Raw genomic sequence first — 27,897 nt, forward strand, 5'->3', positions numbered from 1 at the left:
GAGTCCCCGTGTGTGTTCTCATCTTCAGAGGATATGAACTGGGGTTTATGTTGGTTCACTAAATGTATATATCCTAAGATGTACCTGCATATAATAAAAATAGAGAACATTCTACAAGGAAGCTATGAGAGAAATCTCAGATACCAGCATAATAAAGGGGCTTGATTTTTGTATTTTTTTTTTTCTTGGATTCCATGTAGTCATGTTTTGTTTTAGAAGAGAAAGAATCCAGGAAGCAGGGACAATGAAAGGGTCAGAAATGAGATCTCTAAACAAACTTAGGATGGAAAATTATAAAGGTTTGAGGATTCATAAAGAACCTGATCCACTGAAAAAACAGTCCAAGAAGCTTTAAAGTAGAGTGAGAAAGTTGGAAAATGAATGAGTGAATGAATAAAAAAATGAATTAGAAAAAGGGAAAATGAAGGCAGGAAAAAAATTGAGCTTCCTTACAGAATGTTCCCTAATATTCTTATTATATGCAGCTATGTTTTAGGATATATACATTTAGTGAACCAACATAAACCCCGGTTCATATTCTCTGAAGATGAGAATACACACTGGGGAACACACCATACTAACAGTCATTTATTTTTTCTGGGATTTTTTTGTTTGCTTTTTATAACATTATGGAAAATTTTATATATTCATAAAAGAGAATAGTCCAGTGAAGCTCCATTTACAGACAATTCTTAGTCACTCATGATACTAACATCTTGAGAAACCGAAATTCCTTGTTAATTTAAAATAATTATTTTATTTAGTTTCAACATCTCTTTATTAAACTTATTATGAGTCTTTAATGACCTTCTGGGTTGGGATTATGGAGCCACAGAAAGGAGAAGCTGTGGGCCGGCCTAAAAAAATCCACAAACATGCTGTTTATACCCTGGATAACCAGAGGTTGAAAGTGTGACTTTGTGGTTTGTTTTGGGTTCTTAAGCCAAAACTATTAGACTATTGGATGTGAAAGAAAACAAAATTCTGAACCTCTTGAGCTAAGAAGGCAAAATCATTAAAATTCTGAGACTGAGACAGTTGCTGTGGCTTTTCAAAATTTGTGTGGCCCAAAGGGGCCATAAATAACTTTTATGGTATAAATCCCTTAAAGAACATTCTTGGTTTCCCAGGAATTCCTACCATTCTCACAGTCACAAAGCCTCATATTGGTTGAGAAGATGTTTGAGCTTGAGTTTTCTGTTCAGTACTGCCTCCAGGAAGTACTAAACTGTGGAGACGTGGACTATGCTGTGGGCTTCTTATAACAGGTGAAATGAACAGATTTGAGGTGAATGGTTCTTTTCTCTCCACTTCATCATTCAACTTTTCACCAAAATCTGCAGTATCCCTTCTGATCTCTGGCCTAAGTTTTATAGACACCTTTTCCTTCTGGTATTACAAGCAGAGCACAAAAAAAGTTAAAATATATTTCTGTGATGACTTTAAGCTTGAGAACAGCAAAATTGTAGTCCCCATGGAGTGTACTGGCAGTGCATTTATATAATATCACACTGCCCCTTCTAGAGAAATCTCACAATGGTGATCTCTCCATTTTCTATGTGACTAAGTAGGGGGTAGGGATGCGGGCCCCTCTGTAAACCTGACCTCCTGCTTATTTTAAGAGTTTCATCAGCATCTCAAGATGGGTCAATATTAGAAGGATAGATAGCCCCATTGACTGTATGCTTCAGAATATAATCAGTGCAACCCCTTATAGGCTAAGGCTGCTGCCATGTGTGTGCTGGTCTGAATGCAGCAAGCAGCACAGCACTGCAGCCCAGGTGGCTGGTGCATGCCTGGTTAACCAAGGCATCACTTATAGCACTCACAGCAGTCAGCCAGTGGCAGAGATCCAGCCATGTGGCTCCTTCTGGGCTGCAGAGATGAGAATCACAGACGACCAAGATGCAAAATCCCAAAGTCATTATTCCTCTAAGTGGAGCCCACATCTGGAATGCACTTTTTCCAGCAGGGAGTAGTTTATAGGTCATTTAATGTCATTTCAGTCATGCAGATATCTAGTAAGAAAAAGTATCAACCATGATATATCTTTATCTATAGATCACTTAAGTACTTTTTGTTCAAAATTTAATGGTACTTCTATTCTGGACTTGACTTCACTGATGAAATTTTTATGATGTTGTTTATTGAAAAACAGTAGTATCATCTGAAACCTTTTATTAGACACCCAGACTCCCATGGTGATTTGCTAGGCATAGCATAATTCAAATAAAAATTTCATTATCTTTGAATACCACTTTTAGAAACTATAATAAAACACCTATCTGGCACTGGGTGGGTACCATAATACAGAGAGGCAAATCTTCTAGGTTAGAATATACTTCTAATACAGAATATGTAGAACAAAGATTATAACTTTTTATATTCATGGCATACTTCAAATACTGGAATTTTTGGCAACATGCAACACTAATAATAGACTCAAAGCAACACCATTAAGACAAAGTCACTGCTATGATGTAACAGGTGTCCCACAGGGTCTATAAGAAGAACCCTCAGAATATGGCTGTTTGATGTCTGACTTAAACTGCGCATTGCCCTTTGCTCTCTGACATACAGAGCAAAAATGATTACGTTACATTAAATATGTGACCTTGCTTTGGCACGGACTTGCCATCTTACCCAACTTCTTTCCTCTGATTTAGCAAGTTTCACTCCTTACACCCCAGTTTATCCATGCCTCTGCACTCAGCATTTCCTCTGATAGACCTCACTGTAGGAAAGAAGCATGAATAGCCCATACAGGGCTCCCAATCAAGATGCTATAGTGAGTTCACACTCTCTTGATCTCAAATATATTATAATGATTGATAGAATATAAAAAGAGGAAATCCAAAGGATTTACTAGCTTTATTATAAAATAAGAACATCCTCATGCATGGAGGAATTCCTGAGTGGTGAGCAATGATGAATCCACAGGCCAGCTGGGCTCTGGTCCAGAATCCAGTAGTGGCAGCCAGGAATAGGATAAGGTAAAGGAGACTAGAAGTTCCCTGGCTAACATGAGGGAAGACCAGGCTCAGTGCTTTAAACCAAGGCCTCGGGTGAGAAGCCACACTTCCCCTCACTTTCAAGTAAAGGAAGTTAAACGTAGCAACTGCTCATCTTCTGCCTGGAACTATGCCTTTATAAGAGGCTAGAGATGTACAGAGATGGAAAAACAAAACCACAAACTCACAAGCAAGAAGTGAACCAAACTATTTGCTCCTTTGTAACCAAATGTGTAATATTCTCCTTGCTCTCATAAGACGGAAAGTAAAACTAAGACCTGATTCTGGACTGAGGACTCAGGAGTCCAGATAATAGTAGCCACACAACCACTAGAGTAAGACAGAGGGTGAGAAGGAGGAAGAAATAGGGACAGAGAGAGGAGAGAGGCAGCAGAGAGAGGAAGGAGACGGAGGCAGTTTATGAATCTCCCACCCAAAATGAGCCTACAGACCATACATTCTAAGGAACATGGGGAAAAAAATCCAATACCAAGAAAGGCAGGCAGCAAAATCTACTATTGGAATGTGAATACACTCCAGATGGCTTTAAGGAACAACCTGACAAAGTCTTTAAAATAAATATGCCTAGGATGTTTGAAAAGACAAAAGAATGAATAGCTTCCATTTAAAAAGAGCAGAAAAGTATAAGAGAGACATGAAACAAGGACATGAGGATATCTTTAAAATAATTAAGTAAAATGAAAAATATGGTTATTGAAGTAACCATAGTCTGCTCATAGCAGACTTCTTGCCAGCAACAATGGATATCAGATGACAGTACAGTAATATCTTCAAGGTGTTGAGATAAAAAAATTGTGAACTTGGAATTTTATACCCAGCTAAACAATCACTGGACTGACCTTTTTCAGACACAGAAAGAGTTTCCTACTTACTGACTTCATTAAAAGCATTATTAAAACATGAATTATGGGGGAAATTAAGGTACAAGGGCATAAAAAGCAATAGTGAACAGAGCTGTTGAGTAAAACATGTTGGTAAATGAGTTGAATATTAAGTGTTAAAAGTTGTTTGTATGTTTAAAAAAGATTACAATTAGCCAACTTTAAAAAGAAGAGGTGAGTGGTGTTTAATGGATAAAGTTGCTAAAATTCATCTCAGATTTGGAGGAATATAAGAAAACCCAATTACTTCACGCTTTATTAGAAAAAATTTAGTCAAGTTTGAATGTTAAAAAAAATTTAATGACTTTTCCATTCACTCATCTTTCTCACCATCTATTTACAAATGAATTTTTAAAATTCTGTGCCCTTCCTCAGACTCTCTCAGTAATGAAAGTATCTTAAGCTCCTTTGTTATTTTTATTTTCTTAAGTTGTAAGAGTCATCCATGTGTTTGAAAAAAAAAATCTTAGAATGTTAAAAAAAATGTAAGGGTAAAATGTAATCCTTAGATTCTAAAGCAGTAGAGGACAGGGAAGGGATATTATTAAAAACTCTATTAAACTAACAGAAGACATGAAAAGAAAAAAGATACAGGAAAAAAAGAATAGCAAATTTTAAAAAACACAATGTAAGATGCAGAAATAAGTCTAAGTATTTTAATCTCACTAAAAGTAAATGATTAAATTAATTTATTAAAAATAGAGAGGTTCATTTGCTAAAAGTAGAGGCTGAAAATAATGAAATTGGGGAGAGTTACCAGTTAAAAACTAAATAAATTTAGTGTAGAAAAAATATTATGACACTTTTAATTTTTACTTTTTATTTATTTTCTGAGATGGCGTCTCACTCTGTCACCCAGGCTGGAGTGCAGTGGCATGATCTAGGCTCACTGCAACCTCCACCTCCTGGGTTCAAGCAATTCTCCTCTCAGCCTCCCGAATAGCTGGGACTACGGGTGCACACCACCACGCCCGGCTAATTTTTGTATTTTTAGTAGAGATGGGGTTTCACCATATTAGTCAGGCTGCTCTCGAACTCTGACCTCAGGTAATCCACCTGCCTCAGCCTCCCAGAGTGCTGGGATTACAGGTGTGAGCCACTGCACCTGGCCATTTGACACACTTTAATATAAGGCAAAGGCATTAATTTTTAAAAAATCATAAAAATAAACAGAACTACCAAGAAGATATTCCATATAAGTATTAGCATAGTTACCTATCAAAAAGGAAAATCAACCCAATTATTCATTGGCCACTTAAAGCCAGAGTGCTTACTGTGATGTCTTATGTACAGTAGATGCCTTAATTCATAATGTAATTAAAGAATCTTGGTATTCATTGGTTGGAGATTCCAGCTTGAATTGTTTAAACACAATAAGCAAACCATTTTAAACTACCCTAAATTAAGAATCTCTGAAATAAATTTACAGTAGACCATATCATGGCATGATAGAACTGTGGCCTATGGAACTATGCCTTTATAGAAGGCCTTTAAACTGTATTACAATAGTGTGGTTGAAAACTTAAAGTCAGAATCCCAAGTGTGAAGTTTACCTTGTGTTTCATTTCTAATCACTGGCATTAAAGACAATAATAGCTCTCTCCCACCCCTTTTTCCTCAGTATTCAACTAACCACTGGATTCAGTCCTTATAATTTATGATTATGTAAAATTTATGCCCAAAAATTTTTGCCAAAATATTTTACGGTCATTTTGATGTCCAATTTGGTAAAAAATTTAGGGCACCTAGTGGTTTTATAGGTAATTCCCAGTGGGGCTAACCTCTGCTGAAAGACATTCTTTGTGCTAAGGTTCCAGACATCATAGACAGAAGGAAAATGATTGTTATCCAAAAACGCTATAATGGTGAGCACTAGTAACTGATAATGTATTCCACTTTTACCTTTGAAAATGTTTGTACAAAACTGGGTTGGGCCCAGTGGTTTTACACTAAAATCTGTAGACTTTTATTCGCCTAATAAAATGACCATATAACCTGGCAAAATTCTGCGTATTTGGCAGCTCTTCCTGCCCCGGAACCTGGAAGAGCATTGAATCTGCGAGTGTGGCTTTTAGAAGGTTCAGAGAGTGGAATTAGGGAAGCCAGCCCAGCACCCCACCTGTGTGCCTTCCTGAAGGCCAGGCTGGTGTCCCCAGCGTTTAATAGACTCACAGGGCCTCTATTCATTCCGAATAGATAATGACAACTAAAATAATCAAGGAATTGACACGCTCTGCAGGAAATGCCTGATAATGACACTGTAGACCGAATTACAGCAACTTACATTTCTTTCTGATAAATGTTTTTTAAAAAATATTTTTGGCACTTAGAAAATAGATCATAGTATTTAATGCTATTAAATATAGTATTTAATGTATTTAATACAGTATTGAATATAGTATTTAACAGGACATAGTATTTAATGCTATCGTACATACAAAAAACCTACTCTTCCCCTTGTTAACGTGGATGTGGTAGCTCCCTCTTTTCTTTGAAGGTAAAGTGGGCAGAGGAACAGAATTGTCAACAGCTGGACTACAGAAGGGAGAGGAAGAGGAAAAAGGTTTTCTCACATTTTTGTTTTTTCCACAAGGTGCCCTTTAATCTTGGGAGCCAGCAGTCATGACCCAGTCCTTGAGATCAGACTTCCTGGCCCTGCTTATATAGCGAAGTGGGAAGCAGTGTAAGAGCCGGATGTCCACACTGAGGCAGGCAGAACACAGAGTGGCAGTGGGCAAGTTGAAGCATCTATGACATGATGAAGGGCCCATGGTGCCCCAGGAAAAGGCCCCAAATCCAGAAGTAGGTAACATAAAAGCTCATGCTAATAACCGGGCCTGGTGACTGGCTCGATATTCACCAGCAAGACTATTCCGTTGGAGGAAGTACCTAGTGAAAGCAAATCAGACCACTGCCACTCTGTGTTCTGAACCAGGAGTACTGAGCAAGCTACTAAGACAGAGGCTTAGATACAGGCAGCAAAACATGGCTTCAGTTAAGAAATGGAGAACCAGGTGGGCCCGAAACTCAGAAACAAGGAAGAAGTACAATGGGCAGAACTAGGGCACAGGAATAGGGTCATGCTAGCCGATCACATGCCTTTTGTGTATGTGAGAGAGACAGGGTGTCACTCTGTTGCCCAGGCTGGAGTGCAGTGGTGCTATCACAGCTCACTGCAGCCTCGACCTCCAGGGTCAAGTGATCCTCCCATGTCAACCTCCTGAGTAGCTGGGACTACAGGCATGAACCACTATACCTCCAGCTGATTTTTTTTTTTAAACTTTTTTGTAGAGACAACTTTTTGTTGCCCAGGCTGGTGATCAGATGTCTTGAGCCTCATGAGAGCAATGATTCTCAGATCTAGAACCTTTATATCAAATGAAGCCTTACAGAGAACCCAATATGTAAACCCAGGCAAAGCAGAGCCCTTCTGGCTTGGGTAGGGCAGGAGGTCTTGGAGCTCTACCCATCCAGCACCTCCTCAACAGACCCTCTGTGTACGTTGACGTTTCCTTTTACTGGAGCTCCTTACATCCCTCTTTTCTGGGTCCAGGATTAACCATAGGATTGGAGAGGGTTGAGCAGCCCTGGCTGTAGAGGAAAGAAGACTCTAGAAGCTGGAGAAGAATTCAGGATCTGACAGAAAGTTCAAGGTGACCTCTGGGAGCCTTCTGAGAAGACAAAGGGCACACACCCTGAGCAGTGTCTCTCTGCCTCTCACCAAATTGACAGTGGGCCCGAACTTTGCTCATTTAATGAGATAGAATTAGTAAAGTCTCCAGTGTACTTTTCATTCCTTCCACAAACTTTTACTGAATAAAATGATTGATACTCAATAACGGTTAGTCCCTTCTTTCTTCTCTCCCTCCCTCTCTCCACCACCATTAGACCTCATTTCTTTGGATTAAAGGACTGATTTCCACTAAAATGCAAGTATTTCTTGGAAGCACATTGAGCTTGATAACTTATTTATTCTTCTGTGAGCATTAATTTATGAAATCACTTCTACCAGACACCGAGTTGAGAGCCATGTTTGATGGATGGGAATCAGAGAAGAAAGCCAGAGAGAGCCCCAGATGACTGAGGGATGAAAGGCCCTCAAGAGACTGGGGAAAGGCAGTAATGACAAGGGTCACACCAACACAGTCACACCCAGGACAGTGTCAGATTGGAAGAGAGAGCAGTGCAGACCTGAGGGTGGCTGAAGAGGGTTGCCTCAAGGAGGGTCCCCACTGTGGCCAAAGAGATCCTTGTAACCAACTGAAAACAACTGGACAGGACTACCACCTGCAGTCCACTCACAGTGGGCATTTCTTACACTCAAACTATGCCATAATATTTTATAAATTGTAAGTTCCAGAATACATGTGCAGGACATGCAGTTTTGTTACATAGGTAAATGTGTGCCATGGTAGTTTGCTGCACCCATCAACACATCACCTAGGTATTAAGCCCAACATGCATTAGCTATTTATCTTAATGCTGTCCCTCCCCAACCCCACTGACACTCCCCAGTATGTGTTGTTCCCCTCCCTATGTCCATGTGTCCTCATTGTTCAGCTCCCACTTATAAGTGAGAACATGGAGTGTTTGGTTTTCTGTTCCTATGTTAGTTTGTTAGTTTGCTGTTAGGATAGTGGCTTCCAGCTTTACCCATGTCCCTGCAAAGGACATGATCTTGTTCCTTTTTTATGGCTGTATAGTATTCCATGGTGTATATATACCATATTTTCTTTATCCAGTCTATCATTGATGGGCATTTGGGCTGATTCTATGTATTTGCTATTATGAATAATGCTGCAGTGAACATTTACATGCATATATGTTTATAGTAGAATGATTTATCTTCCTTTGAGTATATACCCAGTAATAGGATTGCTGGGTCAAATGGTATTTCTGGTTCTAAATCTTTGAGGAATCGCCACAGTGTCTTCCACAATGGTTGAACTAATTTACATTCCCAACAACAGTGTAAAAGTATTTCTATTTCTCCACAGCCTCGCGAGCAACTGTTGTTTCTTGACTTTTTAATAATCGCCATTCTGACTGGTGTGAGATGGTATATCATTGTGGTTTTGATTTCTATGCCATAAATATTGAACTGGTCTTCCACTTTGCATTTTTCCCTTTCCATAACCACAGAGTCAACATCTTATCTGTCTTGGTAGGTTATGCTCATTTATTATCTTCTGTCTGTAGTTTACAGGTCTTTCTGAATGATTTTAAGAACTTCAAGTTCCAGTAGAGAGAATGAATGAATGACTTCTCTTAACTGGACTTCTATCATAAAATCATGGCTAACTTCATGCATTCCAAAAAGTGATCAAGATGTCATTCCAGGCAAACTTTTTTTTCTTTTTTTTTTGCAATGGAGATTCGCTCTGTTGCCCAGGCTGGAGTGCAGTGGTGTGGTCTTGGCTCACTGCAACTTCCGCCTCCCAGGTTCAAGCAATTCTCCTGCTTCAGCTTCCTGGGCAGCTGGGATTACAGGTGCGTGCCACCACACCTGACCAATTTTTTTTTTGTATTTTTAGTAGAGACGGGGTTTCACCATGTTGGCCAGGCTGGTCTCGAACTCCTGACCTGAGGTGATCTGCCCACCTCAGCGTCCCAAAGTGCTGGGATTACAGGCGTGAGCCACCGTGCCTGGCCTCCAGGCAAACATTTAAGACAAGGATTTTTGGTTTTCACTGTAAGAAAGAGATGCCAATCTGTCCCACCCCTAAGGAGTAGAGGAGCCTGAAAATTCAAGAGGCCAGTTGCTTCCTCTTGCTGTCTTACATTTTTGTATTTCATTTTTCTTTCTAAGGTGCAGTGAGAGCCCAGATCTATTTATTTTGTCTGTTTCTTCCCATGTTGCTCATACTCACAAATTTCTATTTAAATTTGCCTCCTGGCTTCTTTAAGAGATAAACTGTTGCTGCAGTAAGGTTAGGGTAAGGAAATTACCTTACTTAACAGCTGGTAGGTCACCAACTGGTGATTGCTGGTTATGGTGCCTTGCTGTGCAGTCCATGAACTAACTTATTTAGTGAGAGATTTTTCTGCCGATTTGCCATAGCTTTGAAGGAGAAAAATTGAAATCTCCCACAGAGGCAGGAATTATGTTGCAAAAAATAAGTCATTTTTAATATTTGTAGACATTTTAACATGTTAAAATGTTGCATTAATGTTTGAGTCAAAAGATTGGCATAATCTTTTGGTCTCTTGTGTCCATAAGTGTTTCAGTTTCAGAATTTAAGAGCTTCATCGGACTAGTGCCCCCAGTGAGTAAGGATATTCGCTAAAATAAATGTAGATATGCCACCATAAAAATGAATGAGATCCTGTCATTTGCAACGACATGGAGGTCATGTTGGATGGAACTGGAGGTCATTATGTTAAATGAAATAAGTCAGGTACAGAAAGACAAATTTTGCATGTTCTCATTTATTTGTGGGAGCTAAAAATTAAGATAATTGAACTCATGGAGATAGAGAGTAGAAGATTGGTTGCCAGAGACTGGAAAGGGTAATGGGGTTGGTGGGGGGGAGAAGTGGGGAGGGTTAAGGGGTACAAAAACATAGTTGGACAGAATTAGTAAGGCCTAGTATTTGCTAGCACAACAGTGTGACTATAGTCAAAATAATTGTCCATTTTAAAATAATTGAAAGTATATAATTGGGTTGTTTGTAACACAAAGAATAAATGTTTGAGGAGATAGATAACCCCCCTCCACAAAGGATGTATGCTGACAATTCCAAAGACATTTCTATTTTTTGGGGAGGCCAAGGAGGGTGGATCCTCTGAGGTCAGGGGTTCGAGACCAGCCTGGCTAACATGGCAAAACACTGTCTCTAATAAAAATACAAAAATTAGCTGGGTGTGGGTGGCACACGCCTGTAGTTCCAGCTACTCAGGAGGCTGAGGCAGGAGAATTGCTTGAACCTGGGAGGCAGAGGTTACAGCAAGCTGAGATCGTGCCTCTACACTCCGGCCTGGGTGACAGAGCGAGACTTCATCTCAAAAAACAAACAAGCAAAAAGGCATTTCCATGTTTATTTTCCCAATAATTTTAAAGCCAATTTGTTTATTAAGGATTTACTTAACTCATATGAAAAAAAATGAAATAATTAAAGTAAATGTAGCATGATGTCCCACTTATCCAGAAGTTCTTTATCTGCCATCCTGCCATCAGACACATAGCCATAAACTCAGAAGTGGTGTAAAGGACCACAAAGCCACTATGGTAGATGCCACAGATATTAAACATCCAACGTTGCAAGCTGTACTTACAACAGGGAGAGCAACATGCTTCTCTGGCTAATGCTGGTGCTTCCTGGATGGCTGTATTGAGAAGAATTCTGAAGGACACTTCCCATCTCAACTACAGTGTGTCATCAGTGATTCATGCTAGACATGAGCATGGAACGGGAGAATGATGGTCATCTGCCATCTGCCACTTTCAAATCCATTAAACCTCACTAAAAAGTCTTGTTTGACTCCTCTGGTTCTGGCTCAAAATTTTTTACAAGGTTGAAAAAGGCTTACAAGGAAGAGTGTGTGAGGCAATAAAAGTTAGCTTAGACTACATCCATTCCATTTAGCCCATTAAACTTGTACTGTGATTACCATGGTCCACATATGGGTCAAGGATTTGGGTACTACCTCAGTGGTGAATGACACTCAGCCATTTTTCTCTGTCCCACTTCTAACACAGCCAGCATAAGAAACCATCCTTTTCCATAATATCCATATTTTTAGCGTGTGAAGACTGGCTCCAAAATCAATTTTAAATCTGCATTGGAAAAGAGCTTTTTATGTCATCGTATTACACTGTGTCATGTGCAGAGTAATATGAGCTATAAGAAGTCCAGAGTTCCACAGTGGTGTATTTTGCATAATACCGTTTGTGTTTCCATCAAATTGTGTTGTTGTTTTGATTTAACATAGATAGCATATTACATGTTTCCATATTTTTCTTCCTCTCTGTTTCCACTGTGAGTTAGCCAGAGTCACTATTTAAAAAAAAAACTCAGAATCACCAAGAATGGTATTTTTGAATATAAGATTGAGGAAAAAGGAATTGAAATGCTGAAGGTATAATAAAGATGGCATAATCTTAACAGGTGAGTGGCAGGTAAAATAACTGGTATAAATGATTTCTAATCTTAGTAAAGGGTCTATAAGGCAAGTATTGTTGTCCTCATTTTACAGATGAAGAAGTTGAGCTTTTGAAAAGTGAACGTTTGCCAAAGACTCCACAACTCAAAAGAGATACAGCCAAAGTTTGAACTGAGGTTTATCTGATACCAGCCTTTGTGGTTTTCTCTCTCTGCCGTTCATGAAAGGTGAAAAGTTTAAATGATAAATGCAGAGTAAAAGCCTTGTATTAACTCATAAGTTTTGGAATCTGAGAAATTAGCACTTTTTCTAGATCTTGAGATTATAAAACTATTCTTAAAAGTTGGTTATTGTCAGACACAGTGCTCATGCCTGTAATCCCAGCACTTTGGGAGGTTGAGCCAGGTGGATCACCTGAGATCAGGAGTTCTAGTTTGTCTCTACTAAAAATAGAAAAAATTAGCCGGGCATGGTGGCGGCTGCCTGTAATCCCAGGTACTCAGGAGACAGAGGCAGAAAAATCGCTTGAACCCAGGAGGCAGAGGTTGCAGTGAGCCAAAATCGCGCCATTGCACTCCAACCTGGGCAACAAGAGTGAAAACTCTGTCTCAAACAAACAAACAAACAAAAACGGTTGGTACCAGGTACATCCATCTACAGTTTCATCGACTGAGATTATGTAGCTCAAGAAACTGAGGCTCAGAGATGGCATGATTTAGCTGAGGGCACCCAGCTAATTAATCATGGAGCTGAGACCAGCACCCAAATCTCCTTTTCCTCATTCAAGGAAATTGGCATATGGCCTCTTAAGGATTCTGCTATTGAAAGCAGCCAGAAATCCTGTCTTTGAAAGCCATGGGCCATACGAACAAAACTGATCCATGTTTCAAGCATGGAGCTGTGTAAAAACACCAGTAAGTCTTTTTTCAGTTCAGTGGCTTTCAGAGAAGGTACTGTCTTATATAAGGATAAGTAAAATATGAATCGTCTCTAAGTTCACCTTTTGTGATAAAATTAACTCCACCTGGGATTTTCTTCCTTCCACCCTTTCTAAAATTAAAACTAGAAATCCAAGAAAGGAAGCAGTTGTCTGGTTCTTGATCTACAGAGAAATAAATGAGCAGTTTTATGTCTCGGGCAGAAGCAGACGAGAGGCCTGTGGGCCTGGCAGTGCAGAGTGAGGACAAGGAGTCAGGGCTGTAAAAATTCACCAACAGGGAGGGAGTAGGAGGTGTCCAGGCCTCCAGCTCAGTGTCTGATCTCTAGAGCGAGCCCTCATGTGGGTGATGCAAGTGTCGATACACAGAGGAGCCCCTGCAAGGTGGGTGGGAAGGTTATTTCAGGATGCTAGGAGCACTCAGGCCAGCTTGGAACTCCTTTCATGGGCACCATGAGGAAGTCTGTCCACTTCTAAAAGAATCCTGGCCACTGGCAGGGAATGTTGGGAGCCGATCTAGCCTGAGGACTAGAACTAGGTTAGAGTGCCAGGTCCCAGCTGATGGATGAGGTCCCAGACAGACCCCACTCCTGGAGACATTTGGGTTCCAGCCAACAGTGAAGAGAGTATGCAATGTGGCACCTGAGCCCTGTCCCAGGGACCCTATCTGCCAGATGTGGCTGGCAGTGAATGGCCAGCATGGAAGGAAGCCCATGGTCACATCTGTCTCCTTTTCCTGGACCCAAGTGAGCACTAGCCCAGCTGGACTGGAGTATGTTAACTCTCCCCGCCAGAACCCTGAGCCTGCTATTGAGACTAGGTGAAGAGGGATGTGGCAAGGGAGAGGAAGAGCAAAGGCATGGAATGAATTACCTAATACATAGGCAGCTCATGAAGAGTGACCATCCTCTCAGAGTCGCCAGAGGTTCTTTCAAATGTACATTCCTGGCCCTGCATTTCGAATGCCCTGGGAGTCTGGCCAGGGAACTCACAGTGTGTATCAGGTGCCCTGATTTTTATCCCTGTTCCATTGTCAATAAGAGTCCTCCAAGGAGGGCAAGGACGTGTAGACTGGGGCAACTCTGGAGGCTGCACTCAGAGAGGAGAGGTGGAAGGAAGAGCTGCTGGCTGGGAAGCTACTGTCATCCTCCTGTGGGGGTGAAGAGGGGCTGTGGGAGTGAGGGTGAGAGAGGCCTCAGGAAGGACTCCCTGGAACTGGAGGCAGTGACTGGGGTTTCCTCTGAGACCAGCTGGCACTTTGGACTCAGAAGATGGGGGTCACCCATCACCATCCATCTGGTGGAAACATTACAGGAGCAAGTGGATAAAAGATGATTTTGCTGTAAGATCAGAATGGAAGAAGACGAACCCAAAAAAAAATCTAGAAGGAGGAAAGCATATGGTTTTTAAAATAGTACAGTTTAGAATACATTGCAACACAAATGGATTAATTTTTGTACAGTGTTGGCAGTGAAAAAGATTCTCATAGTTATCTGGAATGCTTACTCAGAGAGACGATTTCATTTCCCTAATAATGCAAAATCTTGAGTAGCGTGGGGTCTTACGTTAAGACCCAAAGGGCTAGGCTTGGCAGGGAAAGGCACTACAGGGGTGCCCATGGTGTGTGCCAAGACTCAGGAACCAGAGGAGCAAGTCACAGATCAAGTGCTGGCAAGCAAGCTTGGCCAAAGTCATCAGTGTGGTGACAATCTTAGAGAAAAGTTTGAAATCCATATTAAATATTTTTTTCTTTTTTTTAAAAAAAACAATCTTACCCTAGAAGCACTACATGGAAGGAAAAAATAAAGTTGCATAATCATTTAGAAAATATATATGCTGAGAGAACTTTGGTATTAAAAGGTGATTATAAAACAATGCAGGATAGTAAATCTTAGACGAAAGATAAATCATGAACACCAGGGCAACCAAATGGTCCCAGGAGACTGAAAGGCATCCGTCAGAACAGCCCACTGGAAGTGCAGCTCATTGGTCTCATTTTGTTTCCCAGGAGGCTCAGATGTTGCTCACTAAAGGTCTTGGTTCTGCTAAGAGTGGAATGAGTAGGAGGTGCCAGGAGCAGTTTCCTGCAGGTCCCTGGTCCTCAAGCTGCCAGACAGCAGCATCCCTATTTACTGTGGTTGTGGCCAAGCAGTTGGCAGCTCAATGCCTGGGGCTTCTCAGCTCATTTCTGCTTCCTCTGGATCTTCCGGTCCAGTCATCTTTATTTATATCCTCCTATAGCATCGCCATAGATGGGTTGTGATGAACACCATTCATCAACCTAATGGGCTCAAATGGAACTCTTTGAAATCCCCCAGCATGTGCCTTGGTCTAAGAAAAGAATTGCTAACTGCACTTTTAAAACTAGGAATTTATGTCTTCCCATAAATTGACCTTGTGAGGTTATTTGTGGATTCCAATAGGGAAGTGGCCTTCTTAGGCCCCGGTGCGTCCTCCGCCTGCCCCTCACCAACCAGCTGATGCCCTCTGTCTACTCCTGCGAGCCCGGGGTTGCTGAGGACCAAACCCTGGCAGGCTCAGCAAATGGAAGAGGTGTCTGCTTCCTTTCTTGCTCTGGAGCTGTGTGTCTTGTCTCTCTCCTTCTGCCATTTATTCACCACTCATTCAGTATCTATTGCACTTCTGCTTTGTCCAGGCAGGGTGCTGAGCACTGGAGATGCAGTGAACAGTCTGTGTTGAGGGACCTACACCTAAACAAGCCACAAGTACTAGCTCAAGGGCAGCTCTGGAGAAGCAGCAGGTGCCATGAGAGCCTCTGTAGGAGGCTCTGGCAGTCTCTGGTGCCGTGCTCCTCCTGTTACTGCAGGACTCTCGGGGCTGACTGCATATGTGACAGTTCTTTGGATGTCCCTCATCGCTTTACTCTGTCCTTCTTTGTGAAATCTCAACCTCAGCAGATGAACACTGCTCTGGCCAGAATCACCCTAGGCTCTGCTTCTCACCCAGCTCCTGGCCCCCTCCCTGTTGCCACTGCTGCAGAGAGAGGCCACCAGGGTTACTGGGTTCCTCGGACTAAAGGCTCAGGCTCCAGGGGGAGGCCAACTACCAGAGGACACCCTCAAATGTGAGGGGGGCAGGGGGCTCAGAGCATCCTCAAGGCAATGCTCAGGCACCCGCCCACACAAGCTTTGGTTTGTTTTATAGTGTGTAAATCTCTGTACAGTTTTCTCACGATAAATGTAAGATGCATACATTGTAATAAAAGCTAACACTTCAAAAAAGGAATAAAGGAAAAATTGACGGTATTCTCATCTTCCTTTATGCCAACCACCAGAAATAACTGCTTTCAATTGTGTGCTGTGTCTCCTTCCAGATCCTTTTGTGTTTATGTAAACATGTTGATTTTTATATTGTCCTACATGTTGGTATTATCCTGTAGTCTACTTTTGTTCACTTGAAAATTTATCCAGGACTTTTCAGGATAGTACACACAGATCCTCCTCATTCTTTTCAGGTGTCCAGTATTTCAGTGTGTGAATGTACCATAATTTCTCTTAAAACCAATCCCCCATTCATGAACACATAAGTTCTGCCATATTTTGTTGTAATTAATAAATTCATAGCAGCTATGAATACATATATATGTATATATACACATACACATACATCTTTCAGTGTCAAACTCTTCTTAGAAAGGTATTTCAGGTCTAGTGTCTCGCATTTTAATGAGTTTTCGTACACAATGAGATGCTCTTAATCACCTTCACCACGTGGCTGGACGGACTGATGCGCTCCACCATTCGCTTCTCATATGTTCCTCTCTGGAAACTGCACCTCCACTTCTCATGGTAAACTCAAGTGCTTGAGTACTCTCAATTGTGTTTTTTGCAGATTCTGTTTATTTCCATTGAATTTGTTATTGTAATTGTGTAATTTACTTAATTGGTTTGTAAACTGAAGAAGTATGAGGGGATTATTGTTTTTAAGAAAAAGTGTAAATTATATTTCTCTCATTCCCAACTTGAACTAAAAAACTGTTACTAGCTAAACACCCACACCTACACACCTACACCTACACCGGTATATCAGATACAGTAGCTTCTGCCGACTCATAAATTTCATCAACTGTGTTTGGGAATTGTATCCACTCTTAATCTGCTTTGCCAATATTGTCTCTGGAAAAACATCCTACAGCTGTTTGGTTTATTTGTAGATTGAGTTATCTTTTCTCCTTAGAAATACCTGAGAACCAAGCATGCCTCATTTAGAATGTCTAATGTAATCTACCTTGGTAAAAGTTGGTTTGGAGCCCTTCTCCTTACCCCCACCAAGCCATTTCAAGCTCTTGTGATGCCCTCAGAAAGACCATGTCCAACTTCATATAAGAGAAATGGAAAACCTGGAAATCACAACTGTTGCCTTTGAAAGTGAGAAGGTGTCTGCATATAAACATCCTGCTACTTTTTAAGCTAATATAATGTTAGAAGTGATTTTACAGCCCCTCTAAAATTTACAAACCCTTATGAGACTGTTGTAGGTATTTAATTGTTGGATGCATGGATACACAGAGAAACACTAAATTCATGCAACAAACATTTATTAATTGCCAACTGTGTACCTACTAATTGGCTAGCAACTGCTGGGGCCACCATAAAGCACAGTGGGTACAAATGCTCTCCCAAGGACTGTGACCAAGCTTAAGACTTGGAGCCACCAGGAAATGCAGAGATGCAGTTTACTCAACAAAGCATGCACTCTCTAAAATGGCCCAGCCCTGTGTGTGCCTGGCCAGTGGAGCAGGATGCTGGGAGGCAAAAAAGAAGTTTTCTCCTGAAATCTATGAATTCTCTTCATCTTCTCAAGGTGTGCCCGTGTAATTCAATCACGAATTTTACTTAAACTGTGTGGCATTTGATAGAGCCTTGCAGAGACTACAAGACATCTGACTGCTGTGTTTTCTCTTCTAGGATATCAATGAGTGTATTCTTGAAAACTATCCTGAGTGTTCCAACCCCAGATTATTTTACATCATTCCGTACTTTTGTGGACAGCATCCCAGATGCAGGTAATGGCTAAAGCAGGCTTGTGGCATGCACGTGTGCACAAGGGAAAGAACCCCACCAGCCTGGCACTTGGTGGGAATCTTTGGTATCCCTAGTCTCTCAACCTTCTGGAATTCAGTTCCTGTTTACTGTTAATCTTTCAAGATAATGTGTGAGACTCCAAATGTCCTATAAATAATGAAATTTAAAAATCAGGGTCTGCAGAGGCCTCAGAAGACCACCATATAAAGCTTTGTAACTGGAACCAAAACCTTGTTTATACCTAAAACATACTTGTCACTACTCAACCCATGTTGTTTGTCTTTCTCTTTGGATAAAATGACAAAATGTCACATAAAATGTGATCGTGAAGACCAGGAGCAAACACCCAGCCTGCTCCTCTACAGTGACTGACTTAACTAACAACCTGCCCTCGTGGCATGTGTCATTGGGTCTGAGACACTGGAAGCCCACACCCACACTCCCATGGTGGATATACTTAGTAGGCAGAGGAGAAAGTGTTTTATAGTGATCACCTGTAAACCTTACTTGAAGGCAAGACCTTCTTTAGAAAGTGACTTACTCAGATAGTCAGGACCCCCAGGGTGTGATCTGCCCAGGTCCTGCATCAGCACCCCTGCATACTTGTTAAGAACCCCCACCCAATCATAGTCTCATGTGTAGCTGCCTCCCCAGATGCTTCTGGTGTAGCTACAGTTGAAATCTACTGTGCTAGACAAATGTGGTAGCCTGGAGAAGAAATGGCAGCAACAATGAAGCATTATCTTTGCTTGGTAGAAAATCAATGTGCTACCAGAAGTGACATTATTCCCCAAAGGAAACATTAACTAGAGGGTCCTTGTGTTTCTGAAAAGGCCAGATAAGAACTGCTACTTCTACATTGGCAACGCATTCGTTGTACTTTTTTGCTTATGCTATGATTTCTGCTTTGTTATTAGGCATATTGTTGTTATTCCTGTCTTGTTTCATTTGCCATAACAAAAGAATTTGCTTATGGTCCAAATTACAGAACCAGGAGTGTTAGTTTTTGACTTCACCATAAGCCCCCTGAGTCCAGGTGGCCTCTCCCCTGCCCTGACCCTTGCCTCAATAACAAATACCTCCTGGTTAACATTTAGTACTTCAGGTATTGGGAAGATCTGGGGCTGGATGACTCACTTGCTGATCACAGTGAATATCTTTATAACAGGCAACATGATTTGAACTCCCTAAAGTATTTTTTAAATCATGTAGTATTTTTCAGATTTTTCAATTTTCTAATCTTGGAGAGGTGACTCATAACACCATACCTTGACACACACACAATGATTTTTATAACTCTTTTATCATATCACCTTGCACAGTCTTTCCAACAATGCTTTGAACTAGGTAAGGGTTATTATTATCATTTTTCAAAAGAGAACCCTGGCTTGCCCAATTCCTCCAAATGATAAATGACAGCCAGGCCTAGAGCCCCACTCCTGGGCTTTTCTCACTCGCCTGTCAGTTCAGAGAGCTGGTCTACAAATCAGATTAGGCTGTTTTCCTTCTGCAATCTAAACAAACAAAATAAAACAAAACAAAAATCCAAAGATTTATCTTTAACCCTTCCAAAGAATAAGATGATTAACAGACATGACCTGACACCTCTTTTGAACTCTACATAAATACTGTGTCAGTCAGTTTTATATTTCAAAACTTCTAAATTCATTTAATTGGTTCACTTTGGTCCTCCTATAAAAGCCGTTGTACTCACCCCTCGATTAGTATTTATTAGGATCTGACTGCCTGTGCCTGCTTTCATTAGTCCACAATACTTAAGCAGGGTCTCTGAATTCAAGGCCCTGGGCTTGGCGTGAAGCACGGATGAAAGTGATAGAGAAGGAACGGTGAGCAGGGCAGGATACCAGCTGGAAGGACTGAGAAGGCTCTGGATGGGGCTACATCTGGACTGGTCCTTGAGGGAAACAGGAGCTGGACTTATACAAGTGAAGGTGGGAGGTAGAGGGAGTAAACTTTCAGCATCTTGTTGCTGAATTTCAAATATGAATCTCTGATTTTCAATAAATTTTTATATCCATAAAGGGAGCCTGGTGAATGGGCCCTTGAGAGAGCAAAGCTGAACGTGAATGAAAACTTCCTGCTCGTGGGGATTCTTGAAGAGTTGGAAGATGTGCTGCTGTTACTGGAAAGATTTTTACCTCATTACTTCAAGGGCGTGCTCAGTATCTACAAAGACCCAGGTAACTTCATTTGTAAGCAAGCTCTTCTCCATGACAGGTCTGTGTCCAGGGATACTCACCTTGAAAAAGCCTCAAGAAATAAAGGAGTGAAACGATCTCTTCTGATGACAAAGGGCAGTTAGTTCCCTGGGCTTGCAAAGGAAAATTAGAACCAGGAGATGCAGATGCCAAAATCTTGAGCTTCATGTTCAGACATAAAATCACCATGTTCCAAAGACTTAGTGGCTCCATTTCTCCCTGTAGAAACTGAAATTGCAACATTCTCCAATAGCCTTGTCTTGAGCATGTTGCTGGAAACGGAAATTGGCAACATTTTCCATCAGCCTTGTCTTGAGCATGTTGTTGGGGTGGGTACAAATGAATCCGTGTGTGCACACCTGGACTCCATTGGTGGAAACATGCATGAGTACGAAAGAGCCATCCTTGTGATGAATTCTCTCTGGCCAACTTCCATTTGATAAAAGCACTCTAGTGTATCAAATCCTGACAGTGGGATAGATAGAGCAGCAAATTGAAAATACAATTATGATTTTATCCTAACAAACCGAGTGGTCCCCAAATAGCAGCAAGAAATAGAATGTGGCAAAGCAATTACAAGGGCTGCCTGTGGTATCATCGTAGGATAATTACTTTCAGAAATCCATCATTTATTTTTTCATTGTCATTTTATCCAAAGAGAAACAAACAACATTGTTTGTTTTTTCCTATTCTCCTTAATCTACTGCTGTGATAACAAGCCTTGAATACACATTCAGTGATCTGTTTATTGTTCTGTTTTGTTGTCCTGAGATGGAAGAAGGCATTCTGCCCTGTAGAGATAAGCAGCAGATAGGCCCAGTGGGGTGGCTCATGCCTGTAATCCCAGCACTTTGGGAGGCCGAGATAGGTGATCACCTGACGTCAGGGATTCGAGACCAGCCTGACCAACATGGAGAAACCCTGTCTCTACTAAAAATACAACAATTAGCCAGGTGTGGTGGCGGGTGCCTGTAATTCCAGCTACTCAGGAGGCTGAGGCCAGGAGAATCACTTGAACCTGGGAGGTGGAGGTTGCAGTGAGCCAAGATCGTGCCATTGAGCTCCAGCCTGGGCGACAAGAGCTAAACTTTGTCAAAAAAAGGAAGAAAGAAAGAGAGAGAGAGAGAGAGAGAAAGAGGAAGGAAGGAAAGAAGGAAGGAAGGAACAAGAGAGAAGGAAAGAAAGAGAGAGAAGGAAAGAAAGAGAAAGAAAGAAAGAAAGAGAGAGAGAGAGAGAGAGAAAGAAAGGAAGGAAAGAAAGAAAGAAAGAAAGAAAGAAAGAAAGAAAGAAAGAAAGAAAGAAAGAAAGAAAGAAAGAAAGAAAGAAAGAAAGAAAGAAAGAAAGAAAGAAAGAAAAGAAAGGAAAGAAAGAAAGAAAGAAAGAAAGAAAGAAAGAAAGAAAGAAAGAAAGAAAGAAAGAAAGAAAGAAAGAAAGAAAGAAAGCCAGCAAGCAGGTGAAAAGCTCCCCAAATGCAGTATGCTGCCTCATATTCCACAGGGTTCCCGAACCCCACCTGCATCACTGGCAGGTCCCAAGGCCCAGGGAAACTGGTGTTTGCCCAGAGAGCCCTGGATCCTGTTGCACAAGGTTAAGGTGGCCCTACTACCATCAGGGACTTGCTGAAGGAAAGTGAATAGTTGGTGGAGGCTGCCTTAGCCTCCCAGCTCTCATTAGAGTTCAAATCCCATTTACCTGTATGTAGGAACATGACCAAAAGCTCCAGGTGTGCCCTGCAGATGTGTCTACTCAGCAGGAGATGTGGGTTGAATAGCTAGAAGCATAATAAACCTTAAATAGTGGGTTATAAAAGTAGGATTTCCTTTGCCTTTTTAACAAGAAGCCATTTAAAGAGTTTACATAATTTTAATGTAAAGAGTTTGATGTGACTGATTTTTCTTTCTAGAAGACAACATAAACTCCGTTCTTTGTGCAAGGAGAGGTCTTATCCTAAATTAGACTCCTTTGAAGAAGAACGGTTTATGTTAATCATTTTCTTCTTTCGGCTTTATCGTGTTCTATGGGGTGTATGTGTGTGGTGTGTGTGGTGTGTGGTGTGTGTGTGTGTGTGTGTGTCTAATACACAGCCTGAGATAAAGGGCTAACTAAATCCTGGTGACACATAAGATGAACGCTCTCCATAAAAGATATTATGGCTTCCAACTTTGTTAGTGTCTGCTCAGTCATTTGCAGAGAGAGAGAGGTCAGCTGCTATGGATGAAGAGAGGTTCACATAGTGAGGAACTGAGACCTCAGACCAAGAGCCACGTGTGTGAGCCATCTTGGGAGCAGACACAATGGCCCCAGTCAAGCCTTCAGATAACTGCAGCCCCAACCAATATGTTAATGGCTGCCTCATGAGAGATCCCAAGCCAGGACCACCCAACTAAGCAACCCCTGAATTTCTGACCCTAAGAGCAAGTGTGCAAAATAAAGGTATGTGTTTTTATTTTTTTTTTATTATTGTTGTTTATTTTAATGAGCACTGTCTTGTCCCAGCATTTGGGAGGAGGAGCCAACATGAGAGTCCTCTTCCAGTTACATCACCATCCATCCTGAGGTCTGGAACACACACCATTCACAGGATGCAAAACCCAGCACAGGGGTTGTGGACCTGAGAACCTAGATAAGGATATTTTTATATTCATGCTTTTGAATACAGATAAACCACCTATAAAAAGCTTAGCCCAGAGGACCCACGTAGTGGCTCTTGTCGGGGTATATCATATTGACTTCCTATTTTCTCCACTTAAATATGTGTCTTCTCAGAAATTGTGGGCCTTCATTCCATGATCTGAAAGTTCATTAATTCAAGGAGAAAAGATTTCTGAAAACCAAGTTACTATTAACTCTTTTACCTTCAGCCATGATCTTTCCACCTATAAATTAAGATTATTTTTCCCTCAGAGTTTGGCATAGTAAATATCTCAAAGAGCAGAAAGGACATCTGGTGTTCCTGTGTAGTGGGATGAAAGGTTTCCATAAGCCAGGCCACTTGGCCAGTCCATGCGGTCCAGCTGGACTAGCGGTTAAAACAGTGAAACGCTCCTATACGGCCTTCAGGGTGCACCTGCCAGCCTGGCTGCCCGTCCTTGTTACTCCCACCTTTTCCAACAGCGACGTAACAAAAGGACTAATTCATGGCACAGGAGGGATCTTCAGGACCCCGGACCAGTGTCACACTCAGCGACTGTTGTTGGTTCAGTTCTTGAGTGGAACTGGTTGTCAAATACTTTAAATATCACCCCATTGTAACTCTCTCAGCTGCCACACATTACATGCCCAATAAAATGAACCTTTGAGTTGTTGCTTCAGTAACTTCTACTGTGTTTTGTGTTCTCTTGGGCATCTTCTTGTAATATGTTTCCATGGTAACACTGAAGACCAAGCTAGTCCACAGTTCCTCTATCCCAACAAGTTTACATGTACCCTGAGGCAGAGGACAAGAGATCAACACACAACTCCTGGCCAGCTTCTCAATATATTTTAGCCTCAGGGAAGACTTAGCATCCATACTGTTTTCTCATCACCTCAACTGAGTTGTTGTCAAATAGGTTAAAGAAAGAACAGCTGCAAGATTCTAGTTACTTCATCATCTCATCTCTGTATTTTTAGTCTAAATTCATGTCTTAGGACATGCTAAAATCATTACTCTTGCCCTTTATTGAAGAATTTGATAACCGAGTAGATTAGAGAACAGAGAGAAGAAAAACTAAAATCTAAGATACTGATTTAAGGGATCTAGTGACCCTTAAGTCATTCAGATGGTCATTAACCATCTGAAGAGCTGAATTAAGATGCAAAAACATCACCAGCCATTTTTCTTTGGTGTTTGTCCTGTTATTGAAAAAAAAAAAAATAGGAGTTTACTGATTTTTAGTAATTCCTCTCTAGCAATACTAAAAATATGTATACCAGTCTCGTTACAGAAGAAAAAACACTAATAGCTAATGATTATTTGGAGAGCTAGTAAAAATCGTAATGTCTGTTAGTCATATGGGTTGTCACTTATTTTAGATTGAAATGATATTCATTGATTCTTTCAAATCAATACTACTTGTCCCAATAACTCACCATTTAGACAGGTTAATAACCTTTCTCAGTAACAGCTTAACTGTCTTTTCTCCTGTTCATTTCTTATATAAATATATGCTGACATCAAGTAAATTTGTCTCCTACCAAAAATATTTAAGAAACTTAGCCTTTAGAACTTTTTTAAAACAGTGATTTTATATTAATATTTGCATTTTGTGGAGACAGAATAGAGTATCTCAGAAGCTTAGGACAGTAAGTACTTGAGATGAAATAAAAATTAGAGTTTTAGCAAGATGGATAACCAAGAGAATATAATATGCTTGGTATTTCTTCCAGCCGGTGCACAGCTGCTGATATTAGGACAAGTACCATGGAGTGGGCATTCAGAAAACACTGCTCAAATCCTGACCATGAGGTTGAATTAGGGAGCACCAAGGCCCCAGCAGGCTTTACTGGGTAGGAGCAACCTCAATGGTTGAACATAAACATAATTATTATATATGATCACATATGTAATCTTATACATAATTATTTTTTATTGATTAATCTCTGTTCATTACTTATCACCTTTTAAAAATGAGAAACTGAGGCCGGACATAGTGGCTTTCACCTGTAATCCTACCATTTTGGGAGGCCAAGGTAGACAGATCACTTGAGGCTAGGAGTTTGAGACTAGCCTGGGCAACATAGCAAAAGTTCATCTCTACTAAAAATACAAAAAAAAAAAAAAACGGCCAGGTGCGGTGGCTCACATCTGTAATCCCAGCACTTTGGGAGGCCAAGGTGGGTGGATCACAAGGTCAGGAGTTCAAGACCAGCCTGGCCAACATAGTGAAACCCCATCTCTAGTAAAAATACAAAGAATCAGCCAGGCATGGTGGCAGGTGCGGAGATCGCACCACTGCACTCCAGCCTAGGTGACAGTGTAAGACTCCATCTATAAAAACACACACACACATGCACACACAAACCAGGCATGGTGGCATGTGTCTGTGGTCCCAGCTACTGGGCAGGCTGAAGTGGGAGGATCACCTGAGCCTTGGGGAGGTCAAGGCTGCAGTGAGCTAGGATGATCGTACCCATTGCACTGTAGCCTGGGTGACAGGGCAAGACCTTGTTTCAAAAATAAAATAAAATAAAAATAAAAATGAGAAACTGAAACCAGCCCAGAGAAGTTGAGAGAATGATCCATAGTCATCCACAAAAATGTGTTAGTAAGGGGCAAGACTCACATATTTCTGAGCGGTGAATATTAATGTATTTCTGAATACTATTTCTCCTCAACTCTTAAAGACATGCTGTGAGCCATCAATATTTTTCTAGTCATATTTTTAGGAGCTAAAATCTCAGTGTTGGTAAGGGCCAAAATAAATAAGCACATGAAAGACAAGAAACATGTGAATATGTGTAATAGGAGCAGTCATATGAACATCCCTCTATAAACCCTTGACTTGGCAAATAACCAAGCTGTTCTGGTTCAATAGCGCCACCTAGCACCCAGACATAGAACTATATGACCTAATATTAACCCATTACCTTCAACCTTCCTAGTGACTTGAAAACTCATGTGTCCAATCCTTTTACCTTGTGTTTTAAATACTTTCCATGACTAGCACTACATTCATATTCATTCTCAACACGTTTCCATTACAAATGTAAACACTGGAGCCACAGTAGGGAATTTACTAGACTTTTGTGGGCTGCCTTGAGAATATGGTCGCCAACTATTACAAAGGAAAAATGTGTAACAAATTCCAAACGAGTGACTTAAATCCTAACTTTGAGGATTTAAGTTCATTTATAAGCTGAGTGCTTTGTTTGAAATATTTATACTTAATATAGTTTTATAAACAATCACAGAGTACACATTTAAATATTATGCTTTTTTTTTTACTATGCATGAATGATAAATTAAACCTCCCATTAGAAGGATAGTAGTGTGCTCACTGATTTCATTGATGTTGCAGTTTTCAATTTTGAGGATATTTGCTAGAAAATGATAACAAATATGTAGAAGAAAACTTTTAAATAGTATGCTACAGAAATAATTCAAATTTTTATCCATCAATAAAAATATCAGCCTGAGTTCAATACTAAATAATAAAAGCTTGGCCTATTTATAATAAAGAAGTTATTCTTTACGGAAAAGACATTGAGTTGGGAGTTAGGAGGAACTTCTAGTTCTTTTTCTGCCGTGGTTCTGTCTATATGACCCCGAGCAAATACAGTTTTCAAGTGGATGGTCTTTAAGATCTTATTATTCTAATACCAGTGTATTATGTAGAATGTTTTAAGGCTGCTTGTTCTGTCTTTTGTTACTTAGCACAATTATGGGGTGCTTTTACCCCCTCAAAAATATTCCTAGGCAGTCCCCATTGCCTTAGTAATCCTCAAGTTTAGTTGTGGGGGTGGTCTCCACCTCTTGGTGTCCTCTAGGACAGGAAGAAATCCTGTTTGAAGAGTTTCTCCTTCAGAATGTGTTCTTTCCTGGAGCTGCTGATGCTCAAGTGATCAAAACAGGGGTCCCACTTAAACTCTCTGGTCACGATTTCCATCCCTCTCTCTTCATACCACACACACACACACACACACACACACACACACCCCTCTGTGGAGAAGACAGTATGTCATAATCCACTCAAATGCTCTACCACTGAGCTATCCTCCACCCCATTTTTATTTATTTATTTATTTATTTATTTTTTGACACAGAGTTTCACTTTTGTCGTCCAGGCTGGAGTGCAATGGCACGATCTCGGCTCACTGCAACCTCTGCCTCCTGGGTTCAGGCCATTCTCCTGCCTCAGCCTCCCAAATAGCTGGAATTACAGGTGCCCACTACCATGTTCAGCTAATTTTTGTATTTCTGGTAGAGACAGAGTTTCACCATGTTGACCAGGCTGGTCTCGAACTCCTGATCTCAAGTGAGCCACCTGCCTCGGCCTCCCAAAGTGCTGGGATTACTGGCATGATCCACCGTGCCTGGCCCAGTATGTCATAATGATTAGAGCACAGGCTCTGAGATAGACCACTCGCATGCTCGACCCCCTCCTCCACTTATTAACTGCATAACCAGAGGCAAGGTGTAGCCCCTTAAGCCTCAGTTTCCCCATCTGGATAAGATGCATAAATAATCTTATCTACTTCAGAGGTTCTTGTGAGTCTTGCCTGATCAATCCATGTAGAGTCCTTAGCCCAGCCTTACTATATGATGAGTGTTCAGTAATTAGCCTGCCCACCAAGCCTATCACAGGAGACACAGGGTTGTCCCTGAGAGAAACTGGACTTGAGGCTCTCTTTGTAACTTCTAGATGAAAGAAAGAGGAAAAAATTGGAAGGAATAAATGAAGGAAATGATTATCCTTGACCTGTTTCACCAGTTACAGCTGATATATTACAAGGAAATCTCGTGCCTTTAAGAAATAATATTTCTGTATTACTGACGGGCAGAGAGGAACAATTATATTCTAGTCAATAGCCTGTTCCAGAAACAATCGCAGGGAATAAGTTAAGTGGAAATATTACTACAGTGACATGCTAAGGGGCTGAAAGACACACATACTCCAAGTTAATGAGGTTTTTTTTTTAAAAAAGTCGTCTGTTTTTGTGCCTGAACTCTTAACAGAAATATCAGGAAGCTAAGACTTT

General features: G+C 40.9%; 1 protein-coding gene across 1 annotated transcript in view; it reads left to right on the top strand.

The window, feature by feature from the left end:
* The window catches only part of UST (uronyl 2-sulfotransferase), a 322,653-nt gene that overhangs the window by 247,145 nt on the left and 47,611 nt on the right, over positions 1–27,897 (top strand). The window contains exons 6-7 of the mRNA XM_030929285.1: positions 17,882–17,979; positions 20,042–20,199. Of these exons, the coding sequence (XP_030785145.1) occupies positions 17,882–17,979; positions 20,042–20,199 (256 nt within the window). The remainder of the gene's footprint in view (positions 1–17,881; positions 17,980–20,041; positions 20,200–27,897) is intronic.

The sequence above is a fragment of the Rhinopithecus roxellana genome, chromosome 4, assembly GCF_007565055.1.
Source record: "Rhinopithecus roxellana isolate Shanxi Qingling chromosome 4, ASM756505v1, whole genome shotgun sequence".
Classification (NCBI taxonomy): Eukaryota; Metazoa; Chordata; class Mammalia; order Primates; family Cercopithecidae; genus Rhinopithecus; species Rhinopithecus roxellana.